This window comes from Rhinoderma darwinii, chromosome 11 (genome assembly GCF_050947455.1).
Source record: "Rhinoderma darwinii isolate aRhiDar2 chromosome 11, aRhiDar2.hap1, whole genome shotgun sequence".
NCBI lineage: Eukaryota > Metazoa > Chordata > Amphibia > Anura > Rhinodermatidae > Rhinoderma > Rhinoderma darwinii.
This window is the reverse complement of record NC_134697.1, coordinates 68,785,382-68,805,137: the sequence shown is the minus strand read 5'-3', so window position 1 is coordinate 68,805,137 and position 19,756 is coordinate 68,785,382. Positions and strand designations below refer to the sequence as shown.

Here is a 19,756-nt window from a genome sequence, read left to right as displayed (position 1 = left end):
AAAACATGGAGGAATCACAGCTTTTTACAATTTCAGCCTGCAAAGAATTTTATTTTCAGTTTTCAAGTTCATTATATGGTATTTTAAATAATGTCATTAGAAACTACAACTCCTCCCGCAAGAAATAAGTCCTCACACCACTATTGACGGAAAAATAAAAAAAGTTATGGCTCTTGGAGTGAAAAATGAAAAACAAAAAGCAAAAAATGGATCAGTCCGGAAAGGGTTACTTACTTTCTAGTGAAAAAACCTTTATGACCACATGTTGGGTATTGCAGTACTCAAAGAAATTGCTTTAAAAACGTTTTGGTGCTTTTTTCTACTTTATCCTTTGTGAAAATGAAGAAAACTCGAAATTTTTGTGGAAAAAATTTTGATATTCATTTTCACAGCCCAATTCTAATAAATTCTGCAAAAGATCTGTGAGGTCTAAATGCTCACTATACCCCTAGATAAATTCCTTAATTGGTGTAGTTTCCCAAAAGGGTCACATTTGGCGGGTTTCCACTGTTTTGGTCCCTCAGGGGCTTTGCAAATTCGACATGGCACCCGAAAACCATTCCAGGTAAATTTGAGCTCCAAAAGCCAAATAGCGCTCCTACGCTTCTAAGCCCTTCTGTGGGTCCAAACAGCAGTTTATTACCACATATGGTATATTGTCGTAATTGGGAGAAATTGCTTTACAAATGTTCGGATTCTTTTTCTCCATTATTCCTTGTAAAAATTAAATATTTCCATGTTTTCTCTGAAAATGAAAATCTACTTTTTTCTCAGACTAACTCCAATAAATATAGCAAAAGGCCTGTGGGGTCAAGATGCTAAGTATACCCCTAGATAAATTCCTTGAGCAGTGTAGTTTCCAAAACAGTGTAACTTTTGGGGAGTTTCCACTGTTTTGGCCCCACAAGACCTCTTCAAACCTGACATGGTGCCTAAAATATATTCTAAAAAAAGGAGGCCCTAAAATCCACTAGGTGCTCCTTTGCTTCTGAGGCCTGTGTTTCAGTCCATTACCACACTAGGGCCACATGTGGGATATTTCTAAAAACGGAAGAATCTGGGCAATAAATATTGAGTTGCATTTCTCTGGTAAAACCTTCTGTGTTACAGAAAAAATGTATTACCAATGAATTTTGGCAAAAAAATTTAATTTGGAAATTTCCCCTCTACATTGCTTTAATTCCTGTGAAGCAAAGGGTTAAGAAACTTTCTCAATGCTGTCTTGAATACTTTGAGGTGTGCAGTTTTTCAAATGGGGTGATTTATGGGGTCTATCTAGTATATAATGCCCCCAAAGCCCCTTCAGAATTGAACTGGTCCTTAAAAAATAGCCTTTTGACATTTTCTTGAAAATGTGAGAAATTGTTGCTAAAGTTCTGAGTCTTGTAACGTCCTAGAGAAATAAAAGAATTTTCAAAAAATGATGCAAACATAAAGTAGACATATGAGAGATGTTAACTAGTGACTATTTTGTGTGGTATTACTATCTGTTTTACAAGCAGATACATTTAAATTTAGAAAAATGCTAATTTGTGCTAATTTTCTCCAAATTTTTTGTGTTTTTCACAAATAAATACTGAATTTACCGACCACATTTTTCAACAAACATAAAGTACGGTATGTCATGAGAAAACAATCTCAGAATCGCTTGGATAGGTAAAAGCATTCCAGAGTTATTACCACATATAATAACACGTCAGGTTTGAAAAAAATGGAGCTGGTCCTCAAGGTCAAAACAGGCTCAATCCTGAAGGGGTTAAATATTTTGAGAATGGAAATCCAAATGCTGGGAGGTATGGTTACAGCACACCTCCACCTGTGACCTTAAAAATTAAGGTTTGTCTGCAGCGAAGTTCCATTTTTCACTAAACTTATTCCAAATAATCCTCATAGGCGTCTTAGAAGTATAGATCTTGGAAGAAATTATATTTTAGGCTCACTGACCCTATGATTTACATTACATAGATCTACTATGGTTTCATCAGCTGGTAATATGTAGCAGACTTATAAAGCAATAAGGTAAAAAAATATGTTGGATCTTCTTTATGAAATCTATTGCAAAAGAGTAGTGGTGCAAGCTAGAATTTGAAAGCAGTGATCTGAGGGATTTCATTAGGAAAAAACTCCTATTCCAACTTCTGAATAAAGTCCATTTTCTTTGTGTGTTCAAAACATTTTAGAAAGATGTGTATTTTAGAATGACAGTCTTACCCAGCAAATGCCACCAGTGCCACAGTTGAATATGGTGACCATGAAATCACATATAGGAGGATGACGATTAGAGCAATCTTTGCCATTTTCCACTCATTTTTAATTTTCTGATATTGTTTCTGAGATTGCTTGTTGTTATCTGAGCCGATTTTCTGAACAGCTCTGTAACAGACAAGATAACATAAAAAAGACAAAAAAAAAAGGTCACATTTATATGCAAATAGTTGTGTATAATGTGTATAATTTATTTTGCAAGGACATTCATGATTCAGCTATGGCCACCTGCCTTAGAGTTCTTTTAAAATGACTTTAAACTTTTATACAAGAGCTTTTACTCAATAAAATATTCTATCCAAGTCTCAGATGTGTCCACCCTTACCTTTTCAATACAATATTGTGACATGATAGCAAAACCATTGACCAGCTTCAATCTACATCACTACCACTGGGTGGCCACACATAGACACATGTATCATAGACATCTCGTGACAGAGAATCACAAAATCATGTTTTTGTTCAAAGCTGGTCATCTCGTGCCAGATATCTCAGGATATGATGAGATAAGAGAAAAGATAAGGAAGGAAACATCTATACTTTCTTGTTAAAGAATAGACTAAATTTTTCACACGAAATAGTTATGATTTAGTACATAGATTGGAAAATGCCCCTTTGTTATTTCTTAGACCAAATATGATGTTGGGGATGGTCATTGTGTTCTATTGCAAAATCCATATCTATGTGTAATTCTGTACATCAATCAATTATATTGCCATAGATAGATATAAATAAATCACCTGTTCGTATTCTTGATGGCCTTGAAAATAAATATGTAGCAATAGATGATGACAAAAAGGGGTATGAAGAAGACAAAGCAGAAGAGGAGCATTGTGTAAGCTCTAACAGATGGTGTGAAGGTCATATAATCCCATGTGCAGGAAGTAAAAAGCCCTTCAGGGACATAAGCACCTTTTGAAGAGGAAAAAAATAACTGATATTAATTTATTGAGAACATCAGGGCAGATTTACTAATACTGTCTTAAATTCAGACATCTAAGAATTAGATTAGGTGCGCCAAATTTATCACAGTGTCTCATGCTGGATGATATAATTGGCGGACCTATAGACACTCCTGTGTAACTTTATATCACCTCTTTATTGGCTTACTGATAGTTGCACCGTGTACTCCTAGTCATAGTGACACAATTACTAAAATGGAAAGACTCCTGAATCCTACAATATCTGTAAACTAATTTATCCTTTGAACATGGCATGTTCTCATACCCAGATGGCATTCAGCATGAGCCTTGATGGTGATGTATTTCCTGAGGTTTTTTTTTTACAGGTTATTCCATCTCTGCCAGAGAATGTTCTGAAAATATGGGTGTCAAGATAAATATTAATGCTTTAAAGGGGTTCTCCAAGATCAGAAAAAACATTACATGTGTCCATTGGTTGTGTCTGCTATTGCAGTTTATCCTCAATCACTTTAATGGGGATGAGCCGTCCTACTAATAATGTGGCAGCAACCCCATGAATAAAAGCATGCCGACTTCGCAAGATGTTCAGTTATTGTTTATGCCAAACTTCAGTGACTCTGACCATGTAAGAATTGTTGGTGCAAATAAGCTAGTTTGAGTTTTTTAGAAACTCCTTATTTTATATAACTTTCATGTCCAGTATATAAAATTAATTTGGATAGTTCCAGTTCTGTGGGCAAAAAAAGCTTTGCTAAAGAGAAAAGTTGTATTATGGCAATGGTATGCAGAGGAGAACTCGTGCAGTTGTGTCAGCAAAGAATAGGAAACTGGAACTACAGTGGGCACAGGCTCACCAAAATTGGTCCGTTATAGTGAGGAACAATGGTGCATAATCGTAGGATCATTCTTTCTTTAAGGTTAAGGCTAGTAATGGAGTAGAGACTATTTTCTTGTCACAAATTAAGCTCCTTAAATTATTACTTAATAACTGAGTACGGTTTTAATGTCACAGTTTTGCTGCCCATTATACCCACTGTTTACCCATCTTCTAATGAAGAAGTCCATTAGGCTAACACACCAATTTACAAAGCACATGGCATTTCTGGCTGGTTCCACAAATGTAGAATGGGATGCAACAGATCCCAACTCAATACAATGCCCAATACAGTACCTTAGGGATATGGTGGAATGAGACATTTGAAGTATTAATGTGCAGCAACTGCATTATATCATGTACACAACGAATCTCAAAAAAAGACTAAATGTTGCCATATTATAAGTATGCAAATCTGTAGAAAGGCACATTTCTGCATTAGTTATACTTGGAACGTATGGATTGGAGTATAATAAATGACTGCATGGTTCACTAGCATGTTCATTACACGAAACCTATTGGTCAAATTGGACCAATGCAAATATGGAACACAGCCAAATATCATATGCCTTGCATGGGTAAATAGTCTTGTTTATTTGTACCCTACATCTTCTTTGGTTTCTTGCTTACTAGCCACAAAAATCTATTCCTATCATTCCTACTGGTTTGTATTTCTCACACTCTCTAACAACTGGCTTAGTCTTCAAACGTGGTGGAAATGCAGCCCCTTGCAACGCTCATGCGTTTCCTGGGTAGGATATTGAACAAGATTGACCTTTAAAGGGAACCTGTTGCCAAGATCATTTGGCCCTAACCCTGGGCAGCATGACTTAGTGATAGGTTTGATGATCATAATCAGTTATATTTAACTCTAAAGTGCTGCCATTCTTTAGAGAAAACATAGCATTAACAATGGGTTGCAGCTAGTGTTATATGCCGGGCTTGGGGAGAAGTGTCTGTTAGGCAGCTGTCCTCCGACTCCACCTAGCTCACTATGATTGATAGATCCCTTCCTATACACTGGGGATTTGTAATCCAATATCACGATGTGGCTATGGCTTTTGTGAAGAACGAAGACAAGTCACAACATTGAAGACCACCTCATCATTCTAAAACAATTACTACTCTTAAAGAGGCTCTGTCACCAGATTTTGCAACCCCTATCTGCTATTGCAGCAGATAGGCGCAGATAGGCGCTGCAATGTAGATTACAGTAACGTTTTTATTTTAAAAAAAACGAGCATTTTTGGCCAAGTTATGACCATTTTTGTATTTATGCAAATGAGGCTTGCAAAAGTCCAAGTGGGCGTGTTTAAAGTAAAAGTCCAACTGGGCGTGTATCATGTGCGTACATCGGGGCGTTTTTACTACTTTTACTAGCTGGGCGTTCTGACGAGAAGTATCATCCACTTCTCTTTGCAACGCCCAGCTTCTGGCAGTGCAGACACACAGCGTGTTCTCGAGAGATCACGCTGTGACGTCACTCACTTCCTGCCCCAGGTACTGCATCGTGTCGGCCACATCGGCACCAGAGGCTACAGTTGATTCTGCAGCAGCATCAGCGTTTGCAGGTAAGTAGCTACATCGACTTACCTGCAAACGCCGATGCTGCTGCAGAATCAACTGTAGCCTCTGGTGCCGATGTGTCCTCGCTCGTCCGACACGATGCAGGACCTGTGAGTGACGTCACAGCGTGATCTCTCGAGAACACGCTGTGTGTCTGCACTGCCAGAAGCTGGGCGTTCTGAAGAGAAGTGGATGATACTTCTCGTCAGAACGCCCAGCTAGTAAAAGTAGTAAAAACGCCCCGATGTACGCACATAATACACGCCCACTTGGACTTTTACTTTAAACACGCCCACTTGGACTTTTGCAAGCCTCATTTGCATAAATACAAAAATGGTCATAACTTGGCCAAAAATGCTCGTTTTTTAAAAATAAAAACGTTACTGTAATCTACATTGCAGCGCCGATCTGCTGCAATAACAGATAGGGGTTGCAAAATCTGGTGACAGAGCCTCTTTAAATGTATTTCTCATATATAAATCTCATAAGTGTGGGAATTTCTAATTGCAAAGTTTACATATGTGACCTTTGGATGTTTCTTTTTCGCTTTCTGTGCCAAATGTTAAAAGGAACCTGTCATGTTGAACATGCAGTCTGATCTGCCGGCTTCACGCTATAGAGCAGGAGGAGCTAAACAGATTGATGTATAGTTTTGTGGGTATAGATTCAGAATAACTTGTATTTTATTGATTAACATTCGTACTCCCTCTGGGCTATGGAGTCCAGTCGGCAGTTCTAGTCAGGATTGACAGCTATCTCTGTCTACCTGCTGATACCGGGAAGGCTGTTAATTGAGTCAATCCGCCCACTGAACTCATAAGCCCAGAGGGAAGGCAAATGTCAATCATTATATTACAAGTTAGATTTAAGGTTTTCTAAAAAACTCCCCTATAAATCTGCTCAGCTCCTCCTGCTCTGTAAGATAATGTCCACAGTCAGTAAACTCAATGTGACAGGTTCCCTTTAATTAAGTCAAATCTGTTCATGCATTGATGTGTAAATGTATTTCTGAAATGCTACAATGTTAAATGTTTCAATAGATTTTCAGCCTTTGTATTTGTTTCATTTTTTGACATGACCATTATTTAATCCATTTTTGTATTAAAAATGGACAGAAAAATCTCAAACTAGAATATTAACACTTTGTAAGACTTGCAAGAGACGCCCAATCCATAAATAAATATCTGAAAATTAATGACAGGCCAATAACTTTTCATGCAAATCCTGTCTGATTTTGAGAGGCCAATGTGGTTCCTAGTTAATTTTATCTGTCAAACCAGTCATCCATACTTACTCCAACCAAAGAAGGGAGGGAGGCTCCACGCCAAAGCATACAGCCAGACACCTAAAAGGATTAACACTGCTCGTTTCTTGGACATTACTCCGATGGAGGCGAGTGGCCGAGTGATTACGAAATACCTATCCACAGCAATCACCATCAATGTAATCATGGATGTGATCCCAAAAAGGGCTCCGCAGAATGCATATAATTCACAACCTGGGGTAAGAAGAAAGGGAAATTAAATGATTATTTCTATAAGAGGACAAATATTTCTACTGGCAAACTCTAAACTGTCATAGTGATATCAAAATCATTTACATTATTACTTTATGCAATAATTATAGTTTCCAGGTAACAGTTTCATAGTAAGGTGTATAAATATACAACAGATCGCACTCTCCTATTATATCTATCTGCAGTGCTGGGGGCAAATTCAGGTTCCCAGCACCAAAGGATCCGTAAATTATATAAGGGCCTGTTCACATCAGCGTTGGCTTTCTGTTCCGGGGTTCCGTCGGAGGTTTCCGTCGGATGAACCTGACAACGGAAAGTCAAACTGAAACCACAGTTTCCGTTTCAGTCACGATTGATATCAATGTTGACGGAAACATTGCTAATGGTTTCCGTTCGTCACCATCCCGGCAGGTTTCCGTTTTAATGACGGAATCAATAGCGGAGTCGACTGCGCTACTGATTCCGTCAGAAAAACAGAAACCTGCCGGAATGGTGACGAACAGAAACCATTAGCAATGTTTCCGTCACCATTGATATCAATGGTGACTGAAACGGAAGCTGTGGTTTCAGTTTGACTTTCCGTTGCAGGGTTCACCCGACAGAAACCTCCAACGGAATCCCGGAAAGGAAAGCCAACGCTGATGTGAACAGGCCCTAAGAAAGGAAGGCAAACAGCACTTCAGACTTGTATGTGTTTTACAGTTTTATTGATTACATGAAAGGTTACAGTGTAGCAACATTCCGGATATTATTGTCCTTCTTTAGCCTGAAGGACTATAATATATAACACGTTGCTACAGTAAATGAAATATGTCAGTCCATCTAGTTCAACCTATCATTCAGCATTGTAGATCGAGAATGAGGCAAAGTACCCCTATCAGGCATTTCTCAATTATCCTCATTTTAGGGGAAAAATGTATTTCTTCCCAACTTAAAATAAGGCAATCTCTGGATCAACAACCAATGTCAAGCTTTTACAGATATCCTGTGATAAGGGCCACCATCAGGGCAGTTCAGCTGGTACAGCCGTCAGGGGCCCGGCCACAATGATAAAAAAAAGGGGCCCACTTTTCAGCTGCTTTAAACATTTGAATGAGGGCCCCAGCGTTAGTCACTTGGAGAAAGGAATGGTCCCTGCAATGTAATAGGGCCCGTTCCTTACTCCGAAGTAACTAACGCTGGGGCCGTGAGAGGACTTACAGAAGAAGAAGATGCAGCATGAGAAGCAGAAGCTCCGTGTGGAGAGAGCCGCCCACCAGACACGTCCTTCACTACAGAGCCGACTGGACCTGCAGGCTGGTGAGGGTCCTTCCCTCTCCATCCTGCTTCACAGTCCTCCTGACCAATGTTCCCACTAAGTCTTGGCAGCTCCTGAGCGGGGCAGTTAGGGAGCAGGGGAAGTCTCCATCAATGGTGGGCGATCTGATGATTAAAAGTAATACCCCCAGTAAACGCTAATATAGCGTACTAAATAAGAGAATAAGAAAATATATTTTAAATTAGTTTTAATTACTTTTTAAATACTATAATATTACAAGTACAGCAGTAAAATAGACAGTTATAAACACCAATTCTAGGCATCAATGAAAGAATTCCTCTCACACCACTGTTCTTATTGATAGCGCCACACAGACCTCCCGTAGATAGCGTCACACACCCTCCCTATAGATACTGCCACACACAGACCCCTTGTAAATAACATCACACCGCCTCCCTGTAGATACTGCCACACACAGACCCCTGTAAATAACATCACACCGCCTCCCTGTAGATACTGCCACACACAGACCCCCTGTAGATAGCGTCACACACCTCCTCCTGTAGATAGCATCACACACACATACCCCCTGTAGATAGCGCCACGCACAGCCCCCCTGTAGATAGTGCCACACAGCCCGCCTGTCTACAGGCATGTATGGCAATATCTCCAGGGGCTGCATGGTGCTAACTACAGGGGGGCTATCTATAGTGCCACACAGCCCCCCTATAGTTAGCGCCATGCAGCCCCCTGTAGATAATTCCATACAGCCCCCTTGCATGTACGGCCCCTCCCCTTATATATACTGTCACAAAGCAATCCCCCCTCCCCTTGTATATACTGCCACAAAGCAAGCCCCTCTCCCCCTGTATATACTGCCATAAAGCCCCCCTCTCTTGTATATACTGCCACACAGCAATCCCCTTTCCCCCTGTATATACTGCCACACAGCAATCCCTCCTCTTCTTGTATATACTGCCACACAGACCCCCTCCCCTTGTATATACTGCCACCCAGCAATCCCCTCTCCCCTTGTATATACTGCCACACAGCAATCCCCTGTCCCCTTGTATATACTGCCACACAGCAATCCCCCTCCCCTTGTATATACTGACACGTAGCATTCCCCCTCCCCTTGTATATACTGCCACGCAGCTATCCCCCTCCCCTTGTATATGCTGCAACGCAGCAATCCCCCCTCCCCTTGTAACTACTGCCACACAGAAATCCCCCTTTCCCTTGTATATACTGTCACACAGCAATCCCCTCTCCCCTTGTACATAGTGCTACACTGCAATCCCCCCTGTATATACTGCCACACAGCAATCACCTCTCCCCCTGTATATACTGCCACACAGCAATCCTCCCTCTTCTTGTATATACTGCCGCACATCAATCTCCCTCCCATTGTATATACTGCCACACAGCAATCCCCCCTCCCCTTGAATATAGTACTATAGTGCTACACTGTAATCCTTCTTCCCCTTGTGTATACTTTCAAACAGCAAGCCCCCCTTCCCTTGTATATACTGCCACACAGACCCCCTCCCTTGTATATACTGCCACCCACAATCCCCCCTCTCCTTGTATATACTGCCACACAGAAATCTCCCTTTCCCTTGTATATACTGCCACACAGCAATCCCCCCTCCCCTTGTATATACTGCCACACACCAATCACGCTCCCCTTGTATATTCTGCCACGAAGCAATCCCCCTCCCCTTATATATAGTGCTACACTGCAACCCCCCTCCCCTTGTGTAACGTCTAATGGCCGCGGACCGCCGTCATGACTTACCCTCTGACGGCCGCGGCCATGGACGAGTCAGTTCCCAGCGGCATCTCCCTCCTAAGAGATGCCGGCACTCACTTCCTGGGCCAGTACGCGCACAGTTTCAGATTACTGCAATCAGCCCAGGCTGGTATATGTCAGTATACCTTATTTTTTAAGGTTGGAATAGCATAGTAGACTTTTCTATTCCATCTTGAGAGATTCCACAAAAAACGTATACCGCTCCTGACATTACTATATGGACAGTGATGTTACGAGCTTCCCAATGTCTCAGTCCCCAGACAGATCATCGCAAGTGCTCTGCCCATGAACTTAGTCCCTGGGAAAGCTCATGACGTTACTGTCCATATATGTAAAGTGACATCAGGGGATTCTCGAGGGCCAGAATCCCTGACCGGAGCATTGCCAACACTCTGGCCGTGTACTCAGGCTTTGCAGAGCTTCTGACATCACTTACATATATGGACATCAGGAACAGCACTATAGTTCCTGGGCAGAGCGCTAGTAGAAGGCTTCAGCCCAAGGAAAGCTTCTGACATCACTGTCTATTTATGGACAGTGACTTCAGGATTTTCCCCAGGGCCATTCCCCGGGCGACATATCCCACTGTATGCCGAACCATGGGATACATTTTGGCTAAATAGAAAAAAATTCAGGGTATTAACCGGTCGCTGCCTGCTCAATGGTTTCGTTCACTGTAATTGACGACAGTACCAAAATAAGTTAATGCGTAGAATCTACAAACGTGAGCGCCACACTTTTCGTTGACCACCCCCGGTAATAGAGGGGTGCCCAGACATCTTGGCAGTATGGGGCCCAGAAATTCCTGTTGGTGGCCCTGCCTGTGATATTACATATTTACTGGAAGACATTCCAAAACCCTCTTTATTTAGCAACACAAGAATTAAATACATAGATAGATATGTAAGATATGGCAACAGTCGGCTCATGTGTCTCTGGTATCCACGTGCCCTTACACATTGCAATTTAATGAATTAACCGTCATGGGGCATAACATGGAAACACTGGGCCCCTAAGCAAACTTTTGACTGGGCCCCCCTCCCCTGGGTGCCACACACAGCCCGCCCTTGTAGATAGTGCCCCCCTGTAAAAAGTGCCAAACAAGCCCCTCCTGTTGACAATGCTATACAGCCCCTCCTATAGATATTTCTATAAAGCCCCCCTGTAGACAGTACTATATAGCCCCCCTGTAGACAGTACTGTATAGACCCCCCCTGTAGAGTTCTATACAGCGCCCCCTGTAGACATTTTTTCTTTTAAACCACGCCTCTAATCCCACCGAATCCCCGCCCATATGCACCTGGTTCACCCCACACAGTGTCATGCTCCAATAGTGCCCCCCACACAGTATACTGACCCATAGATGCCCCCTTACATTATAATGCCTACACAGTGGCCCCATATAGTTTAATGCCCACACAGATGCCCCATACAGTATAATGGCCACACAGATGCCCCCATAAAGTATAATGCCCACATAGATGTCCCCATGCAGTACAATGCCAAAATTCCCCCATGCAGCATAATGCCCCATAGCTGCCCCATACATATAATGCCACCCATAGCTGACCACCACAGTATAATGCTCCCCACAACTACCCCACAGTATAATGCTCTGCATAGCTGTCCCACACAGTATATTGCCCCCATAGCAGGCCCAACAGTATAATGCCCCACACTGTATAATGCTCCTATAGCTGCCCCCACACAGTATAATGCCCCCCATAGCTGTCCCCACAGTATTATGCCACCCATAGCTGTCCCCACAGTATAATTCACGCTCATAGCTGCCCCCACAGTATAATGCCCCCATAGCTGCCACCACACAGTATAATACCCCCATAGCTGCCCCCACACAGCAAAATGTCCCCCATAGCTGCCCCCACAGTATAATGCCCCCTTAGCTGCCACCACACAGTAAAATGCCCCCATAGCTGCCCCCACACAGCAAAATGTCCCCCATAGCTGCCCCCACAGTATAATGCCCCCATAGCTGCCCCCACACAGTAAAATGCCCCCATAGCTGCCCCCACACAGCAAAATGTCCCCCATAGCTGCCCCCACAGTATAATGCCCCCTTAGCTGCCACCACACAGTATAATGCCCCCATAGCTGCCACCACACAGTATAATACCCCCATAGCTGCCCCCACACAGCAAAATGTCCCCCATAGCTGCCCCCACAGTATAATGCCCCCATAGCTGCCCCCACACAGTAAAATGCCCCCATAGCTGCCCCCACACAGCAAAATGTCCCCCATAGCTGCCCCCACAGTATAATGCCCCCATAGCTGCCACCACACAGTATAATGCCCCCATAGCTGCCACCACACAGTATAATACCCCCATAGCTGCCCCACACAGAAAAATGTCCCCCATAGCTGCCCCCACAGTATAATGCTCCCATAGCTGCCACCACACAGTATAATGCCCCCATAGCTGCCACCACACAGTATAATACCCCCATAGCTGCCCCCACACAGCAAAATGTCCCCCATAGCTGCCCCCACAGTATAATGCTCCCATAGCTGCCCCCACAGTATAATGCCCCCCCCCATAGCTGTCCCCACAGTATAATGACCCCACAGTATAATGCCCCCATATAGTAAAATGCTCCTGTAGCTGCCACCATATCACGACCCCTTCCCTACCCAGTATAATGCCCCCATATGTCCCTAATAGAAAAATAATAACAATTTGTGGGCCCCCCAGGCTTAGGCGCCCGGTCGCAGCTGAAATCGTTGCGACCCCTATAGCTACGCCACTACAGTAGCCTATGGCAGAGCACGGAGATACCTCCCTGTTCTGTCATAGTGCTCAATAGTACCTGTGTCTGAAGAACGTAGACACTATTGAATATGGCGTCACTACCGCTGTAGCAGCCATAGCGTCTGCTAGCAGAGTCTCTGGGTATGGGGTGGGGGGCTGTGCAGGCTGGCGGTACGGGCCCCCTCATGCCAGGGGCACCTTAGCAGCCACCCCCTCATGCCACGGGCCCCGTAGCAGCCGCTATGGCTGCTACAGTGGCAGTTACGCCACTGTAGCCATCACAAAGTCTTGGGGCAGTGAGTTTCGTAGTCTCACTGATTATACAGTAACAAATAAACACTACGGGTCCCAACACTGACCCTCTAGTTACCGTTCTCCAGTCTGAATATAATCCATTAAAGGGGTAGTCCACATTAAGCAATTCTGTCCATGGTCATATAATGGACACACAGGACCTTTGATCATTAGAAGACAAAGCTCTGATACACATACTGCAACTGTAACAATCCCAGCACCTGTGTGTCCATCACATGACCATTGACAGAATTTTATCCACTGGAAGTAAATAATGAATGTTCCTACTGAGTAACAACAAGCAGAGATCTTGAAAACCATGAGGAATTGATACATTAAGGCCCTAAGCACACGACCCTGCATTTGCATCTGCATACTAGCCACAATGAGGAGCTGCGATTGCAATAGGGCACATTATATCCGATTCCTATGGGCCAATTCACAAGACCGTGCATTTCCTGGAGCGCCCAAAAAATAGGACATGTAATTTTACGGGCCCCAATTGCAGTCCGGGCTCATGAAACTCAATGCACTCGTGTGTGTGCATGGTCTGTGATTGCGGACAGCCCGCGTGTGAGACTTCTCGGGCCGTCCGCGCCGTAATCACGGACCTTGCACAGAGCTACGGTCGTGTGCATGAGGCCTAAGGGTATGTTCACACACTATTTACGGACGTAATTCGAGCATTTTTGCCCCGAATTACGTCCGAAATAGCGGCTCCAAAGCGTCGGCAAACATCTGCCCATTCATTAGAATGGGTCTTACGATGTTCTGTGCAGACGGTCATTTTTTTTATGCCCTGCTGTCAAAAGGCGGGGCGTAAAAAAGACGCCCGCGTCAAAGAGGTGCCTGTCACTTCTTCAGATGTAAATGGAGCCGTTTTCCATTGACTCCATGGAAAAACATCTCCATTTACGTCCGTAATGCACGCAGCAAAATAACGCCTCAACATGCCATTACCGCTGAAATTACGGTGCTGTTTTCTCCTGAAAACAGCACCGTAATTTCAGCCGTTACGGAACGCTGCCGTGTGAACATACCCTAAGTATATTGGAAATTTTGATACATTTTTGATTATACATAAAATAACAGTAATTTGCTGAAACCGGACAACACGTTTAACCGTCTGCCTTCTGTCCCTAATCCATGTACACACAAGTAGCCCAGTTGCAGCATTCTCATTACTTGCATTAGCCTTTTATGTGTTATAGTATCAAATGTTTTTGAAAGATCTAGATACACAACACCCGCAGGCACTGTTCACACTGGTTTCATGGCTCCATTATTACTGGAACCATGACAGCTGTGATGTAACCTTTATGTAACAATCCTCAAGGATTCCACTTTTTTTTTTCAAAGAAAGAATAGTGCAACAGACTATACTATTTTGACTGCCAAAAAATGGAAATCTGACAGACCCTAACGGCAATGTGAAGATAGCCTTTCCAAGAATTTTCAGACTTATTGTCCTTTTGGACAATCTCTACTTGTTACAAGGGTCCGTTGACAAAAAGCTCATCACAAAGTGTCCCACCGCTGGGGCCCCCAGCAATAAGCTGTTATCTAAGAGGAAACCTGGCAGTAAGTGATCAATTTCCCTGCAGTGCCACAAGCAATACAGAGTGCCTAAATCAATGGGCTTTCTGTGTAATGCAGGATAGGACATGTTCTCCACAGTGAGAGATGATCTTTATAAATGCTCTCCAATCTGGCCAAGGGATGAGGATCGGTCAGTGGATCCCCCCCTGTTAATTCAGAGTTACCTAATATAGTCTATTAAAATTAAATTTCTAAACTAGACAAGCCCGACAGCAGACACTCCATTCTTGCCGGCCAGTGGTCCATTGCCGCCGATTTCAGAAATTAACACCTTAAATGTGGCGATCTATTGCGATCACTGCATTTATGGAGTTTGTAGCAGATCGGCAGCCTCCACTATGCGATCACAGGGGTTTCCGATGGTTGGCATGGCAACCGGAGGCTAGACAATGGAAGCCTATGAGGACCAGCCGGAGGCTCATAGGCTTCAGACTGACAGGAAGTCACTGAGTCGTTCCGGGTGCATAACGTGCAGGGGAATCGGGAGATCAGCTGTCTCTGACAGCTGGCACTTCACTGTTGCCGGCCAGCGGTCCATCGCTGCTGATTTCAGCAATTAACCCCGTAAATGCGGCGATCGATTGCCGCATTTAATGCGTTTGTAGCAGATCGGCAGTCCGCACAATGCGATCATGGAAGTTGCCGATGGTTGTCGTGACAACCGGAGGCCAGACAATGGCCTCCAGGTCTGCCATGTACGGAAGTCTATGAGGACCAGCCTCCGGCTGGTCCTGATAGGCTTCCTGTCAGGGGGACTGTCAGTGTCAAAATGACAGTTATAATACATTACACTACATAGGTAGTGTAGTGTAGTGCAGCGATCAAAAAACAAAAAACAATGGAGGAATATTTTTTTTCCAATTTCAGCCCCAAAGTATTTTTTTTCAGTTTAACAGTACATTATATAGTACTTCAAAGGGTGTTGATAGAAACTGAAACTCCTCTTGCAAAAAAATAAGCCCTCACACTGCTCTATTGACAGAAAAGTAAAAAGTTATGGCTCATGGAAGGCAGGAGTAAAAAACTAAAATGAAAAAGCAAAAAATGGATCAGTCCAGAAAGGGTTAATAAATTTCTAATAATCATTTATGACCACACGTGGGGTATTGCCGTACTCGGGAGAAATTGATTTAAAAATGTTGGGGTGCCTTTTCTCCTTTATCCCTTGTGAAAATGAAAAAATTCTACATTTTAGTGGAAAAAAATTTGATATTCATTTTCATGGCCTAATTCTAATAAATTCTGCACAAGACCTGTGGGGTCTAAATGCTCACTATGCCCCTAGATAGGTTCCTTAAAGGGTGTAGTTTGTCAAAAGGGTCATTGTGGGGGGGGGGGTTTCCACTGTTTTGGTACCGCAGGGGCTTTGTAAATGCGAAATGCCACCGAAAACCATTCCAGCTAAATTTGAGCTCCAAAAGCCAAATCGCGCTCCTTCCCTTCAAAGCCCTCCATGGGTCCAAACAGCAGTTTATTACCATGTATGGGGTATTGCCGTAATCGGAAAAAATATTTTTCTCCTTTATTCCATGTAAAAGTTAAACATTTCTACGTTTTATATTTTAGTGGAAAAAATTTGGGCTATTTATTCAGAAGAGACATGGTGCGTCATCAACTATGTTTACAGGCAGTGAGACCAGAGCTCATGAAACATCCGCCCGGCCAACTGACTAAACGTAGTTGATGACGCGCCGTGCCTCTTAGCTGGAAAGGCTGGCTGAGTAAAGACACGGATCGTCACAGGAAATGAAAAGTTTAATTAGAAGTAAGTAGCCGTTCCAAAAATAAAAATACATTATATTAGAAAGTTAATTGTACATGTCACCTTAGGTTAAAATAGAAATAACATTTATTCCTGGCCAACCCCTTTAATAGGGTCTCTGTATCCACTGATGAAAAATAGTAGTAAAACATAAAAACATACTATACATATTTGGTATCGCTGTAATCATATCGACCCATAGAATAAAAGTGTACAACGTAAATTTAAAACAAAAAAAAAAAATGGCGTAACTGCAGCTTTTTTCCATTCCCCCTAAAGAAAACTTCATAAAAGTTAATCATTAAAGTATGTAAACAACTAAAAATGGTGCCATTAAAAAATACAACTCATGCCACAAATAAGCCCTTATACAGCTATCTTGACGGAAGTGACTCTTTGAATCCGATGCTGAAAAATTGAATTGTCATTAAGGGCCAAAATAGGTTGTCATCAAGGGCCTGTTCACATATGCGTCGGAGGCTCCTTTAGGGCTTGCATCACAAATTTGGGCGAAAATACCAGAAACAATAGCGCAACATGCTGCGCTATTGTTTCCGTAAAACTATGGACACCCTGACGGAACCCATTAACATTAATGGATTCCGACAGGTGCCAGTTGTCTCAGTCGTTCAACGGAACTGGTGTTTCCGGTATTGTCATTGTTCTGCTTATCTGACGGAGCAGAACAACGGAAAGCCGAATGCATATGGAATAGGCCATAATGGGTTAAATTGTGTTAAGAGTTAACGTAACAACATTTTGTTAACAAAGTACAGTCCCAGTTTTCCCATCACCTTTCTCTCCAAAGATCCATCTTTTATGTAAACTTGCCGCAAAAAACACTGGTGCCTGAGTGATGGACATGCAGAAATCACTGATGGCGAGGTTGATGATGAACGTGTTGGCTGGTGATCGAAGACTCCGACTTCTGTAAAAGGAAAAAAATCACCCTTTCAAATCTATGATCACTAGTATACACTGGCTGCCGAGTGAAGTTACATCTGTTGATTGTAATCCATACTAGTGTCCTCATCTTGGCCGCATGAGCTCAGCTATTGCCCTGCAGTAAGCTTTCTTCTATCTCCAGGAGGAAATTAACACTGACCTTATTAATTGAGTTTCAGGATGAGCTTTAGGATTTGCAGCATTTTCTGATAAGATTAAGATTCACTACCAAATATGAAGATTACTTTCACAGAAAACTGTAAGCTTGGTTTAAAGTATTTTACATGAACTTCTACAGTGCAGTTTTGTTATTTCAAGATAATGTATAGTTATAAGACACCGCTCAGACATAATATTAAAACCACATGCCAAATATTGTGCAGGTCCTCCTTGTGCGACCAAAACAGCACTGAACCGAAGCATGAACTCCACAAGAGCTCTGGACAGGGGTGGACATAGACAGCAGAGGGCCCCTGCAAGAACAGAATATGGGCCGCTTACCCTCCAATGGCTCATCAAAGAACATCCCACCCTTGTATGTTTTTTTTTTACAATCCACCAATAATTGTGAGCCATAGTCATTTGCTCAGTCCCTTACATGCAATTCAATAGATAGTAAAAAAGTTGCTTTTAGGGTTGAAGTGCTCCTTCCACATTCTCGGCCCCTGTGCAGCTGCACAGGTTGCACAAATGGTATGTCCGCCTCTGCCTCTAAAGGTGTCCTGTGGTATTTGGCACCAAGACATTAGCAGCAGATTCGTTTATGTCCTGTAAGTTGCAAGGTGAAGTCTCAATGGATTGGACTTGCTTTTCCATCACATTCGACAGTTGCTAAATTGGATTGAGATCTCGGGAATTCGGTGGCCAAGTCAATACCTTGAACTTGTTGTCATGTTCCTCAAAACATTCCTAAACAATATTTGTAGTGTGGCAGGGAGTATTATCCTGCTGAAAGAGGCCACTGCCATTAGGGAATATTTAATTTGGGCTCTAGTCTGTGGCCTGAATTAATTAACGGGTTTGGTCTGAGGTCTAAATTAGATTTATGTTCTAGTCTGGAGTCTGAAATTATATAGGGGTTTGGTTTGGGATTTGAACTCATTTTGGGTTCTGGTCTGGGGTCTGAATTCATTTTGGGCTCTGGTCTGGGGTCTGAATTCATTTTGAGCTCGGGTCTGGGGTCTGATTTATTTAGGGGTCTGGAAGAGGTCTGAATTTATTTAGGGATCTGGATGGGGTCTGAATTTATTTAGTGGTCTGATTTGGGGTCTGAATTTATTTGTATTTCTATAGATACTGGGGATGATTGCAGAAGCAAGGGGTCAAACTTGCTGGGCAGAAAGCTTTGCAGTTGGCAGGAGAAGTCGTCCTAAAGATCTTGGCTGGATGGAGTAGAAAAGGATAGAGAATGTCTACATTCAGATAAGGCATCACCTGTGAGTACCTGTTTGCTCTCCTGACATTTCTGTTATAGAAAACCCTTGTATTCGCCATGAGATAACAATGATGGAGTATCTTCACTAAAGACTGTCTTGTGACATTCCTCTGTTACTCCTACTGGAAAAGTATGAATAAAGCCTGGCCTACATAAGGACATTTTGTAATTCAACTAATACATTTTACCTTTAGAGCTACAGCTGTAGTACAAAGCAATAAAATGAGTTTCATGCAATCTTGTTGGCTGCAGCTGTCACTCTAAAATCAACCAGTAGTACTACAAAAAATTCTCTGCTTAGCCCTTGCCTAATTTACAGCGTGTTACCCTTCCCACTATCAATTGGATATGTCCCTACACTATCTGATTCTGTCAGCCATGATTAGACAGTGTCCGAGTGTTTAGGGTCATAGACCTCTGACATGAGGAATGGTAACAGCCAGGTGTCAATTTATTCATACATTTGCAGGGAAAAAAACAACAGGAGTACAGCAGTTCTAAGAGCAGGTGTTCCTGAATTAATTCATGGGGAAAACAAGTATTTACTAAGACAGCCATGTCCGGAGAACTAAAAGGTCCTACTTAATTGTCATGTATTTTGCTTATAACTGCGTCTGCTCAGTGCTGTCTTCTCTTTTATGGTCTACAGTATGATAAAATTCTGCAGACCGTCAATATAGAACTGGTATCTCACCACTATACGGTCACTGTATGGATTTATTATTTGTTATATTGGTG

The 19,756-nt window shown here is 42.7% G+C and overlaps 1 protein-coding gene across 1 annotated transcript in view; it reads right to left on the bottom strand.

The window, feature by feature from the left end:
* The window catches only part of OPN4 (opsin 4), a 95,213-nt gene that overhangs the window by 35,180 nt on the left and 40,277 nt on the right, over nt 1-19,756 (bottom strand). The window contains exons 3-6 of the mRNA XM_075842766.1: nt 17,433-17,566; nt 6,923-7,126; nt 3,006-3,177; nt 2,212-2,373 (exon numbers count right to left, since the gene is read on the bottom strand). Of these exons, the coding sequence (XP_075698881.1) occupies nt 2,212-2,373; nt 3,006-3,177; nt 6,923-7,126; nt 17,433-17,566 (672 nt within the window). The remainder of the gene's footprint in view (nt 1-2,211; nt 2,374-3,005; nt 3,178-6,922; nt 7,127-17,432; nt 17,567-19,756) is intronic.